At 54.8% G+C, this 16,208-nt stretch overlaps 2 protein-coding genes across 4 annotated transcripts; one reads left to right on the top strand and one right to left on the bottom strand.

Moving 5' to 3' along the window:
* Positions 1 to 8: 8 nt before the first annotated feature.
* Positions 9 to 9,099, bottom strand: LOC117084848 (mitotic-spindle organizing protein 2B). 3 transcript variants are annotated; one of them, XM_033213305.1, is made up of 4 exons: positions 8,551 to 9,099; positions 8,220 to 8,368; positions 7,033 to 7,212; positions 9 to 268 (listed from the first exon to the last, which is right to left on the bottom strand). In XM_033213305.1, the coding sequence occupies exons 1-4, from the start codon at positions 8,856 to 8,858 to the stop codon at positions 111 to 113; spliced, it is 795 nt and encodes a 264-aa protein (XP_033069196.1). In that variant the 5' UTR covers positions 8,859 to 9,099; the 3' UTR covers positions 9 to 110. The 3 variants fall into 3 exon arrangements, with proteins under 3 accessions (XP_033069196.1, XP_033069195.1, XP_033069198.1); XM_033213304.1 differs by lacking the exon at positions 7,033 to 7,212; XM_033213307.1 differs by lacking the exons at positions 7,033 to 7,212; positions 8,220 to 8,368 and having other exon boundaries at positions 10 to 268.
* A 364-nt stretch (positions 9,100 to 9,463) lies between these two features.
* Positions 9,464 to 15,191, top strand: LOC117084877 (sphingomyelin phosphodiesterase 4-like). The gene is made up of 9 exons (XM_033213312.1): positions 9,464 to 9,694; positions 10,349 to 10,429; positions 11,967 to 12,053; positions 13,280 to 13,422; positions 13,579 to 13,654; positions 14,035 to 14,143; positions 14,248 to 14,300; positions 14,415 to 14,566; positions 14,934 to 15,191. Exons 2-9 carry the CDS (start codon positions 10,391 to 10,393, stop codon positions 14,944 to 14,946), a joined length of 672 nt encoding a protein of 223 aa, XP_033069203.1. The 5' UTR covers positions 9,464 to 9,694; positions 10,349 to 10,390; the 3' UTR covers positions 14,947 to 15,191.
* Positions 15,192 to 16,208: the final 1,017 nt, after the last annotated feature.

Below are 16,208 nucleotides of genomic sequence, written 5' to 3'. Positions count from 1 at the left end.
GAGAACGTCTGACCTGGACCCTCTGCATCTCAGAAAGGTTTATTGTCAACTGAAGGAGAAAACACGTAGCCTTTGCTGGGAACAAAGATGTGACAAGTCTCTGCCCCATCCTAGGTGCTGCCCCGTGTAGGGCTCTTCCCAGGCCTGCCCCCCTTGGGCAGTCTGGTAGCGCTGGGCTGCCGTGGCATCCTCTGGCTGGATCCTTCGCGGCTGCTGCGTTCCGCCAGGGCCAATGCTCCCCCGAGGGCAGTGCTGCCCTTGTTTCTCCCTGAGGAGACACAAAGCACAATGATTAGGAATGGGCGAGCCCCGTCACTGCAGCACCTGTGGTACTCGTGCTTCTTGGGCAACATTTATGTCTACACATTTCCATCAAGGCTGCTGCAGCTAGAGGCTCTGCATCAGCCCCAAGTCCTGAGACTCAGAACCACTAGACAGGTCATGCCCCAGAAGCCCTTGGCAGTGTGCAGGGGATCCTTGAGGATGTGTCCCAGGAGCAAAGCCATGCAAGGAGCACACTGCCAAGGGCACGTTTTGAAAGGATACATGCCACGTGTCCATTTAGGGAAAGGCAGGGGCGGCTGGTGCACACCTGGCCTGGACAGCAAACCTAGTCTGCCCTGACGCTGCCATCAGTGGCAGCAGCAGCAGGGACGTGCTGCCTCATCCTCAAGGTGCTTTCTTATGGACTGTACATCTGAGCTGCCCCAGATGGTGACGGGCAGGAAGTACTGCAGTCACCAAGTCCTGGAATTGGGTTTCTGATTTTGATTTTGGAAGCTCTTTCATTGTTTCCTACCTACCTGAGTGTTCCGCACACAGTGGTCAACCCTCTTGCTTTTGGGTTTAGCTGCCAGATTCCATGACAGGGTTCCTGCCACAGTCTGAATGCTTGAGACTTTCCTTCTGACCACCAGAGTCTTTCTCAGATGAAGACCACTGGTTCAGAGATTCTTTGATTTGTAATTTGCTTACTCTTTAAGATAGCCAAGAAAGATCTGCAACCACACTTGGGCCAGAGCTTTATTTTAATGGGATGGATTTCCCTGGGCTCAGGGTGTTGACAGCATCAGCAAGACTGACTGAGAGGACCCTGCAAAGTACAAATGTACCCGGGTGGCAGGCTCACCGTGCGGAGTGCCTTGGCCAGGGCTCTCCCCTGCTCTGGCCTGGCAGGGTCTGCTCCATGGGCTCTAAACAGGGCATGTGTCCCCTGCCTCAGTGTTGGGTCCCCCATTTCGTCCCCCCAGCGTTTCCTTTGTCCTGACTGAGGGAGTGCCTTGACCACTCTGACCTCATCAGCTACATGTTCCCCCTGCAGGCTGAAACCCTGGCTGGGGCTCGCATCTTCCCAGACACTGACACAGGTTTAGGTCGTTACCTGGAACACTGAAAGATCTGACGTGTTGCTAAGCATGTGGAAACCGGTCCCACCCCAGCCAGATTCCTCGCACTCTCATAGAAACTCCACACCCCACCCCCTCAGTGCGGTGTGCCCAGGCACAACCTCTTTCCTGGCTGTCCCTCATGAGGGCACACTGCAGCCCCCTCTGTATGTAAGTTCCCTAACAAATGCTTTGGACTGACCACTCTGGCATTAAGTGTTTCTTCCTTTGGAATCCCAACTGGCTCTCATCCTGGAAAGGTTTGGGGCAGTCCCTTGCAGGAACTCCCCTGCCACCACTTTCAGGGTGACTCCAGACAAGGGTTCAGCCAACAGAACACCGAGCCTCAATCCTGGTCCTTCCCTGGCCTCTTATCAAGTGTAGTCAAACAGCCTGCAATGGGAAACTACATTCCTGGAGAAAAGATGTAACGGGTGTTTAGGGATCCATTAGGTCATTTCTGTTTCACCATCTGTCACCTTGAACAAGCAGAGACTCCTGTGTCTGAGATGCCGTGGACCCTGGCTCTTCCAGAGGTACCTCTAGCTCCCTTCCGATGCTGATACCACAAAATTCTCCCCATACCCTGCAGGGACAGGACAGCCCTCCTTATGAGTTTCTGGGGAGTTCTTCCTCAGAGAATGAGATCTTTGCTCATTCTTGCCTGCTGGCTGGTGAGGGTTATAGCAGTGTCATGCTTGGAACAGCTTGGCATACTTGACTCTACAAAGATGGAGTCGGGGTTGCCCTGAGTCAAGGAGGAGCGCAGTCAAGAACACGTGGTGGGTGACGTTTGGCCACCTCAGCCCAGCAGTGACTCGTGAAAACGGCACAAAGCAGAGAACAGCCACCATGCATCTCTTGTGGTACAAACTGCCATTATTCTAGTCTCCACTGACTGGTCAAGGGGTGAGGATTCTGTCTTCCATGAGTAGACAGGACCCGCCACCCTGCAGCAGCTCCCACACTGGGCCAGCATCCTCCTGAGGCCACAGTCCCTCCGCAGGCCAGGCCAGACAGAGGCAGATCTTCTGCAGCCGCGGCCTAACCTGGGTGCTTAGGCGCCCATGTGCTCTCGAAGTTATTAAGGCCTAGCTCCCCACAGCCTGCCGCGTAGCAGGCCGCAGACCTGGGCCTGACTCAGAGCCAGCTTCCCTTCAGTTTGCTGCCATCTGAGTTTCCTCTCCTCCCCTCAGTAATGACCCAGTCCGTTCTGGAAACAAGGAGAGGGAAGCAGAAAAGAGCAAATGATGTTTGTTTGTTTATTTTTGTTTTGAGTGGTGGCAGAGGGGGGTTGAGAGACTGAGTCTTGCTCTGTCACCTGGGCTAGAGTGCAGTGATGCAATCACAGTTCACTGCTGCCCCAAACTCATGCGAAGTAGCTGGGACTACAAGCATGGGGGCACACCTGGCTAATAATGCTTATCTTTAAATCTGACAGGGTTGACAAACCCTGTAAATGTGAAAGTAACATAACTTTAAGCCATAATTGATATTAAGAAAATCCTGGGCCGGGCGCGGTGGCTCAAGCCTGTAATCCCAGCACTTTGGGAGGCCGAGACGGGCGGATCACGAGGTCAGGAGATCGAGACCATCCTGGCTAACACGGTGAAACCCCGTCTCTACTAAAAAAATACAAAAAATTAGCTGGGCGAGATGGCGGGCGCCTGTAGTCCCAGCTACTCGGGAGGCTGAGGCGAGAGAATGGCGTAAACCCGGGAGGCGGAGCTTGCAGTGAGCTGAGATCCTGCCACGGCACTCCAGCCTGGGCGACAGAGCGAGACTCCGTCTCAACAAAAAAAAAAAAAAAAAAAAAAAAAAAAGAAAATCCTGGAAATCTTCAGGAATTGCGTGCTCTCGGGGTTAGTGGGGGGCCCTGTTCAGGCCTCCTCAATTTATGAAGGATGAGAAGGCCCAGAATAGAATGGTCTGCAGTGCCGTGCAGTGGGAAAACCAGCTTGGCTTAGCCCTGCTCCCTCGGGAGGGGCCACTAAGTCAGACGGGCTAGACAGTGGGATTGAACCAAGTGTGCCTGCAGGTTGGGGTGTGAGGGCAGGGTGACTGATGCCCCTAGGCCTGGTCCCTGGAGGGCCCTCCTAAGCCCAAAGATAGTCAATGACCATTGAATGTTAAAAACAGCCTGGCTCAGCAGGGGTCAGTGGCTCATGCCTGTAATTCCAGTACTTTGGGAGGCCAAGGCGGGTACTTTGAGGCCAGGGGCTAGAGACCAGCTGGGACAAGATAGTGAGACCTCCATCTCTACAAAAAAATCAAAAAATTAGCCAGGTGTGGTAGTGTGCACCTGTAGTCCCAGCTACTCAAGAGGAGGTGGGAGGATTGCCTGAACCCAGGAGGTTGAGGCTGCAGTGAGCTATGAGTGGCCACTGCACTCCAGCCTGGGTGACAGAGACTGACTCAAAAATAAATAAGTAGTAAAAGAAAATGCAGAATTAGCTCAAATACCTTAATCAATCTAAAATGTCCAACGTATTATTTCAATATGTAATCAGTACATAAGTTATTCATAAGATGTTGCATTCACCTCTGTTCTTTTTCTTATTTGTAGAGATGGGTGGGGTCTTGCTGTTGCTCAGGCTGGTTTCAAACTCCGAGCTTCAAGTGATGCTCCTGCCTCAGCCTCCCAAAGTGTTGGGATTACAGGTGTGAACCAGTGCCCAGCCTCATTCACTTTGGGCTTTTTTGTTTATTTTTGAGACAGGGTCTCACTCTCTCACCCAGGCTGGAGTGCAGTGGTGCAGTCACAGCTCACTGCAACCTCAACCTCCCAGGCTCAAGCTATCCTCCAATCTCAGCCTCCCAAGCAGCTGGAACTACAGATGTGTGCCACCATGCCCTGCTAATTTTTGTATTTTTTGTAGAGATTGGGTCTCCCCGTGTTGTTCTGGCTAGTCCTGAACTGCTGAGCTCAAGAGATCCAGCAGCCTCGGCCTCCCAAGGTGTGATGGGCTTTTTGCATTCCCTTTTGTACCAGTCCTTTGGCATCTGCTGTACATAACACATGCAGTGCAATGACCACACCAGCCATGTGTGGCTCGAGGTTCCTATATCAGCCAGCACAGCTCAGGTGAGACTCACGGCCTCCACACTCCAAAGTGTCATCTTACGTGCATGCTCTGGACAACTTTTAAAATGTACAGTTTCCCTAAACTTAAATAGAATGCTTGACTGCATTTATTTTTCCCTCAGTGACTCTAGACTCTTACCAAGACAAGCATCACCCCTCTGTGCTTCTGGGGTTTTCTGTTTCCCCTTCCCTGTGGGTATAAGTGAATCTGGTGGTGGTGGTTCCCCCAGCCGGTCTGGATGGCTGGGGGACAGGCATCCAGAGGACCCAGGGTGCCTGCTGCAGCTCACAGAGGCAAGCTTGAGTGGGCCTGGCCCATAGCCTGGAGAACTCCACACCCGAGTCCTGTGGGAAATCTATGGCCTCCATGCCCCCCAGCCGGATCACTCTGACAACCCCCTTATGTCCTCCACCCCAGATTCTGCCATTACCGGGGCAGCCGGAGCTCCGTGTGGTCAGATGCTGTAACGTGGGCTTCAGAGAGCTCTCAGCGTTCCATCTGTGGCCTCTGCCTCTCACTCAGCACTCCTGGTGTGGCCCCATTCCCTTCCACCTCCTCCTCAGGTTCCACTCTATCCCCACAGGGCCTCTGTGCCCTCATGTCCTGGCTTTCTGCCACCCAGCCTATAGGACCGGACCTGGGCTATGCTTCCAGGACAGAGCCCTCGAGGAACAAAAGACCCCGAGGGGCCCAGCACTCCAGGCCACTCCTGTCCTTGGGTAAATTCTCTCGGAGCCCCCACTCGCTCACACGGCACCCCCAATCCTCCCGGCCCCTCTATGCCTGCATTTCCAGTGCCACAACCCCCACACACATCTTGACTGTGCCCCCCACCTGCCTCCTCCCACCCCGGGCCTAACAGCACCTGGACAGCACTCTGCCTCACACATCCCCTCCCACCGCCACAGCTCACACCTGTGGAGCTCTGCTGACCGCCTCCCCGCCCCCGGCTCCTGCTCCGCCCGGTGTAACCCTTGCTGCTCTCTGGGCTCTGAAGCCTCCTCCCATCTCCGTTGCTGGCGGTTTTTCTTTTCTTTGTTTTTTTTTTTTTTGAGACAGGGTCTTGCTCTGTTGCCCAGGCTGGAGTCCAGTCACAAGCTCTCAGCTCACTGCAACATCTCCCTCAGGCTCAGGCAATCCTCCATCAGCCTCCCAAGTAGCTGGGACTATAGACAGGCACCACCACCACGCCTGCCTGGCTAGTTTTTTTTTTTTGAGGAAGAGTCTCGCTCTGTCGCCCAGGCTGGAGTGCAGTGGTGTGATCATGGCTCACTGCAAGCTCCGCCTCTCGGGTTCACGCCATTCTCCTGCCTCAGTCTCCTGAGTAGCTGGGACTACAGGCGCCCACTACCATGCCCGGCTAATTTTTTTTTTTGTATTTTTAGTAGAGACGGGGTTTCACTGTGTTAGCCATGATGGTCTCAATCTCCTGACCTCATGATCCGCCTGCCTCGGCCTCCCAAAGTGCTGGAATTACAAGTGTGAGCCACCGTGCCCAGCCCTGCCTGGCTAGTTTTTGTATTTTTTGTAGAGATGGGGTCTTGTTATGTTTCCCAGGCTGGTCCTGAACTCCTGAGCTCAAGGGATCTACCTGCCTTGACTTCCCAAAGTGCTGGGATTACAGGGGTGAGCCACTATGGGGGTCTCACTGGCAGTTTTCCTCACTGCCTCTCACTGAACTGAGTGTGACCATCTCACTTCCCTGCCACGCCCTCTGCCCTGAGAGCTGGGCCTGGCACCCAGGGCCCCTGAGTGCTGAGTGAGCAGCAACTTCCCCTGGAGTGACAGGGACTCTGTTCCTAGTTTCTCCCTCCTGCTGGAAACTTGCCCCTCAATTGCTCATCTCAGCCTGCAGTCCATACACCCCTACTCCAGGCCTGTCCCTCAGCCCCCTCCACCCTACCTTGGGCCTGAGCTCTGGGTGGCAGTGAGGTGGGCGCTGTTGGGAGGCGCATGCAGGAGGTGTGACCAAAGACCCCTGGGCTCTCACAGGCCGCTGGCTCTGGGCCCCTGATCACACCTGGTGACACCTGGAAAGTGGCCCCAACTCAGGAGTGAGGCAGGCAATGGGGCTGAGTGCTGGAGTGTGGCCATGGGACCAGCACATGGCATCTGTGTGAGATGGCATCCAGGAGACTCGGGGAAGGTGGGACTCTCTGTTTCAGCCTCCAAACTTCCTGTCTGGGTAGGGGGCAACTTCTGAGAGGCCGAGGTGACAAGCACAGCAGTCGTGGCTGTGCTCTCCAGCACAGCACACCGCACCCTGGCCAGCTGTCCTCCCCTGGAGCAGGGCTCTTTACACTCACCACAGTTCGCCTCTGGAGTGTGGGGTGTTGGTCCTGTCCCCGGATGCCAGCCCGACTGTGGGCTCTAGAGACTGCCATACCTTGTCTCTAATAAACCGAATCAGAAATCCTGCCCTGTTGCTAAGCGGCAGGGCAGTGGTGGCCTGCATGGTCCTGCCCTTGCAGCTCAAAGCTGCTTGGGCCTCCTGGGGCCAGGCAGTTTAAATGGAAACAAGGGAGAACACCAACCCCCAGAGATAAGCCAATAAACGCAACCTGCAAAAGGAGAGAACAGGCAGCAAGAGAAGCGGAGGGAACCCGGGGGGCCTGGAGAGAGAGGCGAGTGTGCAGCAGCCAGGCTGTGGAGCAGAACGGGAGAGGCCGAAGGCTGCGGGCTGGAGAAAAAGGAGGAACTTGCTGGGGGGCTACTGTTCCTGGCAGAGAGAAAGGAGGCCTCTGGAGGTCAGAGAGAGACACAAAGAGAGCAGACAGTGAGGGTCAGTGAAAAGGCCAGCACACAGGTGCCCAGGCCCTCTTGGGTCAGGGGGTGTGGGTGCCCAGGCCCTGGCACTCCCCCTGTGAAGGCACCCTGCTCCCCACGCCTTCTCAGGATGCCTGCGCGGGTATCCTGGTGCTTCTAGGCAGGGAGCCAGCTCTGGGCCTTCTTCCATTGGCCTGGGACGCTGCGCTGCATTTCAGAGAGAGCCATCAGGAGCAGAAGCAACATGCGGGGAGGATGAGCAGGGACAGAGGCTCCACCATGACACTCTCAGCCCCAGCATCTGCTCAGCCCAGTCACCACACTGGAGAGGGAGGAGGCCCTTCAGACCCCGCAGGCCTCTGCATCCTGGGAGTTCTACGTCTGACTCCCTTCCTGCAATCATCAGAGGGAAGCTGGCCAGGGCTGGCCAAGCCCCTGCGTAGGAACTGGGCCTAGGTGGGGTACAGGCAGGAAGACCTCTGCCTGCCCTGCTCCCTGGGCACTTCCCTGGATGCTGTATACCACAGGACAGGGATAGAGACTGTCTTTTGAAAAACATATTTAGAGACAGAATCTCACTCTGTCACCCAGACTGGTCTCAAACTCATGGCCTCAAACGATCCTCCCGCTGTGGCGTCCCAAAGTGCTGGGATTATGGGCGTGAGCCATGGCGCCCAATCCCAAACCTTCTGGATTCCCGACTTTGTAAAATGAAGGCCTGAGTGAAGAGGTGGGGAGGAGCTAAGCAGAGGAGCCTACCCAGCCTGGACCACCCTGGGGCACGCACTCTGCGTCCACCTGACCTGGACGTGCCTCCTAAGGCTGGTAGCGAAGCCCGGGAGCAGAGCCCACGGATGGGCCCTGCAGGTGCTGGGCCGAGACCGACAGACACGCCTGGCCACTCAGGGCCACGCCGCCGCTGTGCCGCGCCTGCCCCCTCCCCGCCCGCCACTGGGGCAGGGACAGCGGGCCCAGGTCTGACCTCGGGTCTCGGGCACTGTCGACGTGGGCAGAGACACGGCCGCAGGGTCCTGGGGCTCGCTCGCTAGCCTCTGCCCGGCACACATGGACTTGAGCATCTGGAAGACGGCGAGGGGCGCCACGTTCAGCTTCAGCAGGTCCACCAGGATCCTGGCGGGGACAGACGCGGGGCCGGTGAGCCCTCTCCGCCTGGCGCGGCCACCTCCCTGAAGACCCGACAAGGACGAGGACGGGGGGCGCGGGGGGCTCCTCCCGACCAGTGGGACCGGGGGACCCGGAGAGCAGAGGTCGGGGTGTCTGGCGAGGATGCGGCCCCCACCCGCCCCGCTCACTTGAACACGTCGGGGTCAATGGCGCCGCCCGCCGCCTGCGCCAGCTCGTACAGCTCCATCTCCTCGGTGCTCAGCACCTTCTTCCGCCGCAGCGCCAGCTTCTGCCGGGCCGCCTCCAACCCCGCGGGCGCCCCCGACCCCGGCCCAGGCCCTACGCCCTGCGCCGCCATCCGCGCGGCCCGAGAAAAGGTGCGCCCCCGCCGCGCTCTCCCTGCAGCGCCAGCGTCCTGCCTCCCAGGCGGCCCCGGCGGCCCCAGCGGGAGCGGCGGGAGGGCGGGCCGGGGACGGGGCCGCCTCCGCGGCGTCATTGGAGTCCAACAGTTACTGGGCGCTCAATGTGTGCTGAGCGGCGCGCTAGGGGTCGGGGGTGGCATGGCGGACTGCAGGGGCCCGCTGCTTGGCGGTCAGGGCCTCCCTGACAGACTGCATTGATCGTGCTCGCTTAGGTGGCAGCACCCAGCCCAGTGCTAGGCATACATTGGGCGCTCAGTAAATGCCTCTTACAAGAAAGTGTGCAATTTTCTGGTCCGCGCCGGTGCACCACTAGGGGATCGCTCTTCGCGGGTGGGGGGGGGGGGGCACTAATCAACCGCCCTGCTTACGCGCACGCGCATTCCTTGCTAGGGCGAAAGTGCGTGAGCCCCACCTTGAGACGCCAGAAGCCACCACAACGCAGGCGCATTCAGCTGCGGACCACCCCCTCCCCCCCGCACTCCTGCCTCACCACTTACCCTCCTCGCCCGGCAGGCCTTCGCTTTGCGCAGGCGCCTTGTGAGGTAACGGCCCAGAGAGGCACTTTTCCCGCCCGGCCGCGGGGCGTGGCTCTGCGCGCAGCTTGATGAGGAAGTTTCGGCCGTGGCGGAATGGCGGCTTCTACCTCTGAGGCGGGCGACGCTATGGGTCCCACAGGTGAGTGGGGCGGGACGCGCGCGTGAGACAGTCCGGCGTCCTGGGGCCTTCCCCGAGCCGCTGCGGAGGCCATGTCCGTTCCTCCGCGAGCCCCAGGACTCTGGCCGGCCTGGCTGCTTTGCCCAGGCCGGGCAGGCTGGGGAGTGGAGAGCCCCGGCTGAGTCTTCCTGCCACCCCGCTGGGCCATGCCTTTGTGTCACCTTCCCTCGCGGCTCCTGCACTCTGTCCTAGTCCGGTAGGTGTTCGTTGAAGAGAAACCTACCGGGGAAGGAGAGCTTTGTGTTGAAGTTGAGCCTTGGGCTTAACAGGCGGTGTGGGAGGAAGAGCCAGGTGTGGGTCCCAGCTCGACCCTTCCCATGTATGCTCGACTTCTCCCAGCCTTGGTTTCGGAGGGTCCTGAAGCCCAGTTGGCGGGAGAGTTGGGAACAGGTGGGCGCGTGCTGCTGAGGGAGATCTTGGCCTGACAGAATTTGCTTGGAATGATTGGTGTTGCCCAAGGGTTGTCGCTCTCAGGAAAACAAAACAAAAAAGATGGGGTCCGAAGCAGCGCCTGGAGAAAATAGGTGTTAGGAGGCCAAAGCAGGAGGATCAGTGGAGGCCAGGATCCTGGGCATCATAGCCTGACAAACTAGCCTGGGCAACATAGTGAGACCCTGTCTCTAAAAAGACAAAAGAAGAAAATTAGCCAGGCATAGTGGCATGTGCCTGTACTCAGGAGCCTGAGGTGGGAGGACTGCTTGAACCCAGGAGTTTGAGGTTGCAGTCAGCTATGATCGTGCTGCCGCATTCCAGCCTGGGCAACAGAACGAGACCCTGTCTCTCAAAAACTAACATAGAAAGATTCTGCTGTGTTGCAGATATTGAGATTTTTGTCTTTGTTTTTCCACAGTGGTTTGCTAAGGCCGTTTTCAACTCTCCACTGGAGGCTGCTATGGCGTTCCCTCACCTCCAGCAGCCCAGCTTTCTACTGGTAAATATCAACTGCTTGCATCAATGTCAGTGTGGCCATAGTTCTGTAGCTGTGGGGCTTGAATGTTCTTCCCATTGACTTGAAGAACTCTGTAGTCGTTGTTTTTTAGGAGCATGTGATGGAAACAGTGCCAGACTCCTTAAGCTTGACTGTGGCTCCTTATTACTACAGGACCTTAGGGTTACGCAGCCTCTGTGCTCTGGGTTTTCTCCTACAAGTTCATTCAAATTCTATTTTCTCTATTTCTCGAGGGTATGAGGAGGAGGAGGAGCAAGTGAGAAGGATGCATATCACAGTGTTCATGACCTGTAAATTCTCAAATAGATACGAAGCATTCTAATAATCAGTCGTAACAGTCATCGGTGAAAAATGGAGACACTGTTGTGCTGGGGGCTGCTAGGTTGCACTTTAAGTATTAAACATGATGCTGAGAACTGGTTACAGTAGCTCATGCCTGGAGTTCCAGCTACTGAGGAGACTGAGGCAGGAAGATTACTTGAGCCCAAGAGTTTGAGACCAGCCTGGGCAACATGGTAGACTCAAAAAGAAAGAAAAAAATGATACTGAGAAATGAGAAGTTAGGTATGAGGCAAGTATTGGCGATGAAAGTTCCTAATTTTAGTTCTTCGGAGGTGTTTTTGTAAACATTTATGTGGAAGGACATTCTTCCTCAGTGCACCCCACTAGAGTCAACAGGTCTGGCCCATGGCTCAGGTCTCTATCTCAAGCCCTGTGAAATCCACCCTCATTTGGAGGTAGACAAGGCCTTAGATATCCTTTGGCAGAGCTCTCTAGGTTGAAATTCTAGCCGTTTCTCCTGATCTTAATCTATTTGCACAGATGCCCTTTTTCTTCTTGTAGTCAGGGTGCTTTCCTCACATCCCATGACTAGGTAGATTTCATTAATCCTTGTCCTGAGTCTTTTCTGGCCTCTCCATTGCCTTCATGATTAGTGTCTACTTGGCTGAAGCCATCTATAATTTTTGTCTGCCCTGTGTTTTAAGATAATTAGTTTAGTAGATTTACTGTCTGCTGAATAAAGAACAGCTCATTTAAGAGAGCTTCTGCCATATCCCTAATGTTGTTGGGCGTTCTTATTGATGATCACAATGGTGTCATCATGGTGGTCCATCAGGTTGGGAATTTCCAGTTGATGTGTACAAACTCAGTGGTACTCTGTGGTTTGTGAGAGGTGCCCTTACACAATCAAGATCCTCTTCTGGGTCTGGGGCTGACTCTGGGGCCAGCCCTTGCTTAAGGATTGGCAGAAGTCAGTCCTGTTCTGACCATGTGCAGCCCTCTGAGGGGCACTGGGAAACAAGCCCGACAGTTCTGGGTCCAGAGAGCATCGAACTGTGGCCTCTCCTAGTAGGACTCTTTGGGCCACTGACGCACATGAGAGGCTGGGGAAGCAGGCCAGTGTTTATGTGTCTGACTCAACCTATTGCCTGAATTTCTGTTTGAGTCAATCCAGAGTATCACGAAAAGCTGCAGAGTGAATGTCCTCGTGATGTTTTTGCTTCGTTCTGTCTCCTAGGCTAGCCTGAAAGCTGACTCTATAAATAAGCCCTTTGCACAGCAGTGCCAAGACTTGGTTAAAGTCATTGAGGATTTCCCAGCAAAGGTATAGCTCTGCTAATGTCTCTCTTTGGAGCATGTCTTAAACATTCCTTGAAGAACTTTATTATAATTCCTAATTTCCCTCCCCGCCCCAACCCCAAGCACTGCTGGCACAGAGTGCCAGCCCTTATCATAACCATTATGTTATAGACACATTTAAACATGTGAACTTATAGACCAGGGGTTCTCAGCCACAGGTGCTCTGTCCCTCAGGGGACACTTGGCAATGTCAGAGACATTTTTGGTTGTCACATCTGGAGGTAGATGGGGAGTGTGTGCTACTGGCATCTAGGAAGTAGAGGCCAGGGTTGCTGGAAGCATCCTGCAAAGCACAGGACAGCTCCCTGCGGCAAAGAAGTATCTAGCCCAAAATGTCAGTAGCACCAAGGTTGAGAAACCCTGATGTAAATGCTAAAAATATGTATTTAAATCACACCTGGAATTGTCAAGCCCAGGAAGCTGGCCTAGACAAGGAGTTCATACCAAATGGCAATAGGTCAGTTCGGTTTTAGGGGCCTCACTCTGGGAAGGATGTTGCTTTCTTTTCTGATAGAGCATCCTTCAAGTCAGAAGTTTCCAACACTTTCTAAAGAATCTTTTGGGGTGGTGACTCATGCCTGTAATCTCAACACTTTGGTAGGCCGAGGTGGGAGGATCACTTAAGCCCAGGAACTCAAAACCAGTCTAGGAACATACTGAGAACCTATCTCTACAAGAAATTTAAAAATTAGCTGAGTGTGGTGGTATGTGCCTACTCAGGACGCTGAGGTGGGAGGATTGCTCGAGCCCAGGAAGTCAAGGCTGCAGTGAGCCATGATTGCATCACTGCACTCCAGCCAGGGCAACAGAGTGAGACCTTGTCTCAAAACATATGTATTTTGTTTATTTATTTTATTTTATTTTTTATTTTTTCATTGTTTCTGGTTTTTTTTTTCTTAATTTAGTCTTATATCACACACAAAAAATGTGTTTTGATCAGAGGCTGACTTACTTACCTGGCCCAAGTCTAAAGCGACCTGCTTGGTATGCCATGTACCCCGCTGGAAGAACCCAAAGCTGCTCTTGTTGGCACCATGGCACCAGGATTCCTTTGGGTGCAGGGCTGATCCCATAGGTCTCAGCCAGGGAGTGGCCTCCTCAGAGGGAGCTAGGCAGCAGGTAGTGCAGGACTAGAGCTGGGGCAGGAGTGGGTGCCGGTCCTGCCCGCGGCCTCACCACACATTGTTTCAGGAGCTGTACACCATCTTCCCATGGCTGGTAGAGAACATTTTTGGCAGCCTAGATGGTGTCCTCATTGGCTGGAACCTCCGCTGCTTACAAGGGCGTGTGAATCCTGTGGAGTACAGCATCGTGATGGAATTTCTTGACCCTGGGTAGGTAGATTGGTCACCGGAGAGAGGCTGGGTGATTCCTCATGGTGATTCCGCCTTTAAACCACTCTCTGAATTTCTTACGATTGAGAAGCAATCAAAGCAGGATAATTTGCAGTTCATTTGCTTTTTTGTGTGTTTGTTCAATTTCATGTTCAGTGGCCCCATGATGAAATTGGTTTATAAGCTTCAAGCTGAAGACTATAAGTTTGACTTTCCTGTCTCCTACCTTCCTGTAAGTAAACCACAGTGGCGAGAGTGGTGCTCCGGGCAGTGGGCCTTGCACAGCCCTGTGGTGATGGGCAATCTCCTCCAGTCCTCTGAGGGCAAATTGAGGAGTGATTTGTTCCCGGGGTATGAGAGGCAAAGGAAATGGGTATTGCATGGCTGCTACCCTTGCTGTGTGTAGCTTTTTATGAGATGGTAGGAGAAGTTCTAAGCAAAGACTCCTGTTCAGGCACTGCTGAGAGGCAGGGCACTGTCCCCACAGATGGGTTCTGTGTGTGAGTCTCTTCCCCAGCGGCCTTCCCAAAGTGCTGCTGTGCATGTGGGGCACTGCCTATCGGGCACTGTGCACCAGCACCTGCCCACAAGCCTCACTGCCTCTCTCTGCAGGGTCCTGTGAAGGCGTCCATCCAGGAGTGCATCCTCCCTGACAGTCCCCTGTACCACAACAAGGTCCAGTTCACCCCTACTGGGGGCCTTGGCCTGAACCTGGCCCTGAGTATCCTTTGGTGGCCCTGAGGTAGGGAGGCTGTGGGTGGCCCAGCACTCGACACTGGGGGTTGCTCATCAACCCTGCTTGTTTGCCCCTGACGCTGCCCTCAGATCCGTTCGAGTATTACATATTCTTCTTTGCCCTGAGCCTCATCACTCAAAAGGTAGGGAAGGGATGCCTTTAGCTGGGAGAGGTGGGACCATGGCCCAGGGCTTCCCTGCACTTGTTGGCCAGGCAGCGTCCAGAGCCCATGCTAACAACTAGCTTGGTTTTCCAGCCACTCCCTGTGTCCCTCCACGTCCGTACTTCAGACTGTGCCTATTTCATCCTGGTGGACAGGTACCTGTCGTGGTTCCTGCCCACCGAAGGCAGTGTGCCTCCGCCACTCTCCTCCAGCCCAGGGGGGACCAGCCCCTCACCACCTCCCAGGTAAGGCTGCCCTTTGTTAAGACGTGGCTCTTCCATGAGGGAGTGGCCTGGTCAGTTGCATCGCCCACGGGGACAATGTTGTCACCCTTTGTCCGGGGTTCCCCAATTTTTCTCATGCCTCATTCCCCACCCCTAGCTGTCTTAGCACAGGTTGGAGGGTGGGGGTGTGGAGGGCAATCTGTCCTTAGTTTTCAGTGTCTTTGGCCATCACTGAAGCTATCAGGTCCCTGGAGGCCTCCCTGGCCTTCATGGGAATGTGTTGTGTTGTGCGTGGAGCAGCCCTCCCCACAGGCAGTGTCTGAGCCAGTGAGCAGGGTGGAAAGGTTGTCCTATGAGCAAAAACAAAATGGAAATCTCTGGGCCCCAGGAGCAGGTCTTGAAGGGGAGGCCCTGGGCCAAAGAGCCTGTTGTGCCAGTCCAGACAGGCTGAGCCTGATGCCCGCCTGCACAGGTAGGGAGTGTAAAGCAGGGGCTCTCATGCCTGGCTGTCCTGGGTCCTCAGTGGGCCCTAACGCAGGGCCTCTTGGCCGACTTCCCAGGAGACCCTCTTGCCCCGGCAGCAGCTGCCTATGCACCTCTGACCCTCCTTAATCTCACTGGCCCATCACCTTCCCTGGGAAGCTGCTTGCAGGCCCCTTCCTGCAGATGCTGGCACACCCCAGATCTGCTGGCATATACAAGGCAGGCCAGGCCTTTACCTACAGTTCACACATGTGGACAGATTCCCCAGAGGGTGGAGGGGAGAAAGGGAGTGGCAGGGAGGAGATGCTGCCCGGTTGGCGGCAGTGATCAGTGACCCTGAAATGGTGCTGATCCTGTGGAGGACTTGGAGGCGAGGCAGATTCACACCCTCAGATGCACAGTCCAGCTGCCAAGCAGTTTTTGATGCCTTGTTTTAACTTTTTGGGTTTTTAAATTTAATTTTTTGTTTTAGAAATTATATATGTAGGCTGGGGGGATGGCTCACACCTGTAATCCCAGCACTTTGGGAGGCTGAGGCGGAGGGATTGCCTGAGGTCAGGAATTCGAGACCACCCTGGCCAATACGGTGAAACCTCGTCTCTACTAAAAATACAAAAATTAGCTGGGCGTGGTGGCAGGTGTCTGTAATCCTAGCTACTCAGGAGGCTGAGGCGGGAGAATCACTGGAACCCAGGAGACGAAGGTTATGGTGAGCTGAGATCGCGCCCCTGCACACACACACACACACACAAAAAGAAGTATATGTATGGTTTGGGTTTTTTTTCTTTGGAGACGGAGTCTCGCTCTGTTGTCCATGTTGGAGTGGTGCAGTGGCACGATCTCGGCTCACTGCAACCTCCGCCTCCTGGGTTCAAGTGATTCTCCCACCTCAGTCTTGCGAGTAGCTGGGATTACAGGCACAGGTCAGCATGCCCGGTTATTTTTTGTATTTTTTTTTTGTAGAAATGGGGTTTCACCATGTTGGCCAGGCTGGCCTCAAACTCCTGACCTCAGGCAGTCTGTCTGCCTCGGCCTCAGACAAAGTGCTGGGATTACAGGTGTGAGCTACCGTGCCCAGCCTTTTTTTAAATTTAATTTAATTTAATTTTTTTTGAGACAGTGTCTGGCTTGGTTGCCCAAGCTGTAGTGCAGTGTTGTGATCACAGCTCACTGCAACGTT

The sequence above is a fragment of the Trachypithecus francoisi genome, unplaced genomic scaffold, assembly GCF_009764315.1.
Source record: "Trachypithecus francoisi isolate TF-2019V2 unplaced genomic scaffold, Tfra_2.0 Contig00511, whole genome shotgun sequence".
Taxonomy (NCBI): domain Eukaryota; kingdom Metazoa; phylum Chordata; class Mammalia; order Primates; family Cercopithecidae; genus Trachypithecus; species Trachypithecus francoisi.
This window is presented reverse-complemented; position numbering and strand designations above follow the sequence as displayed.

What these genes read in the sequence shown, in the direction of transcription:
- LOC117084848 (XM_033213305.1), bottom strand. Translation starts at nt 8,858, where the DNA reads ATGACGCCGCGGAGGCGGCCCCGTCCCCGGCCCGCCCTCCCGCCGCTC. An exon ending in ATTGACCCCGACGTGTTCAA is followed by an intron (nt 8,369 to 8,550) that starts GTGAGCGGGGCG and finishes TGTCCCCGCCAG; the next exon opens with GATCCTGGTGGACCTGCTGA. An exon ending in GACAGTGCCCGAGACCCGAG is followed by an intron (nt 7,213 to 8,219) that starts GTCAGACCTGGG and finishes TCTGACCTCCAG; the next exon opens with AGGCCTCCTTTCTCTCTGCC.
- LOC117084877 (XM_033213312.1), top strand. Translation starts at nt 10,391, where the DNA reads ATGGCGTTCCCTCACCTCCAGCAGCCCAGCTTTCTACTG. An exon ending in AGCAGCCCAGCTTTCTACTG is followed by an intron (nt 10,430 to 11,966) that starts GTAAATATCAAC and finishes TCTGTCTCCTAG; the next exon opens with GCTAGCCTGAAAGCTGACTC. An exon ending in TGAGCCTCATCACTCAAAAG is followed by an intron (nt 14,301 to 14,414) that starts GTAGGGAAGGGA and finishes TTGGTTTTCCAG; the next exon opens with CCACTCCCTGTGTCCCTCCA.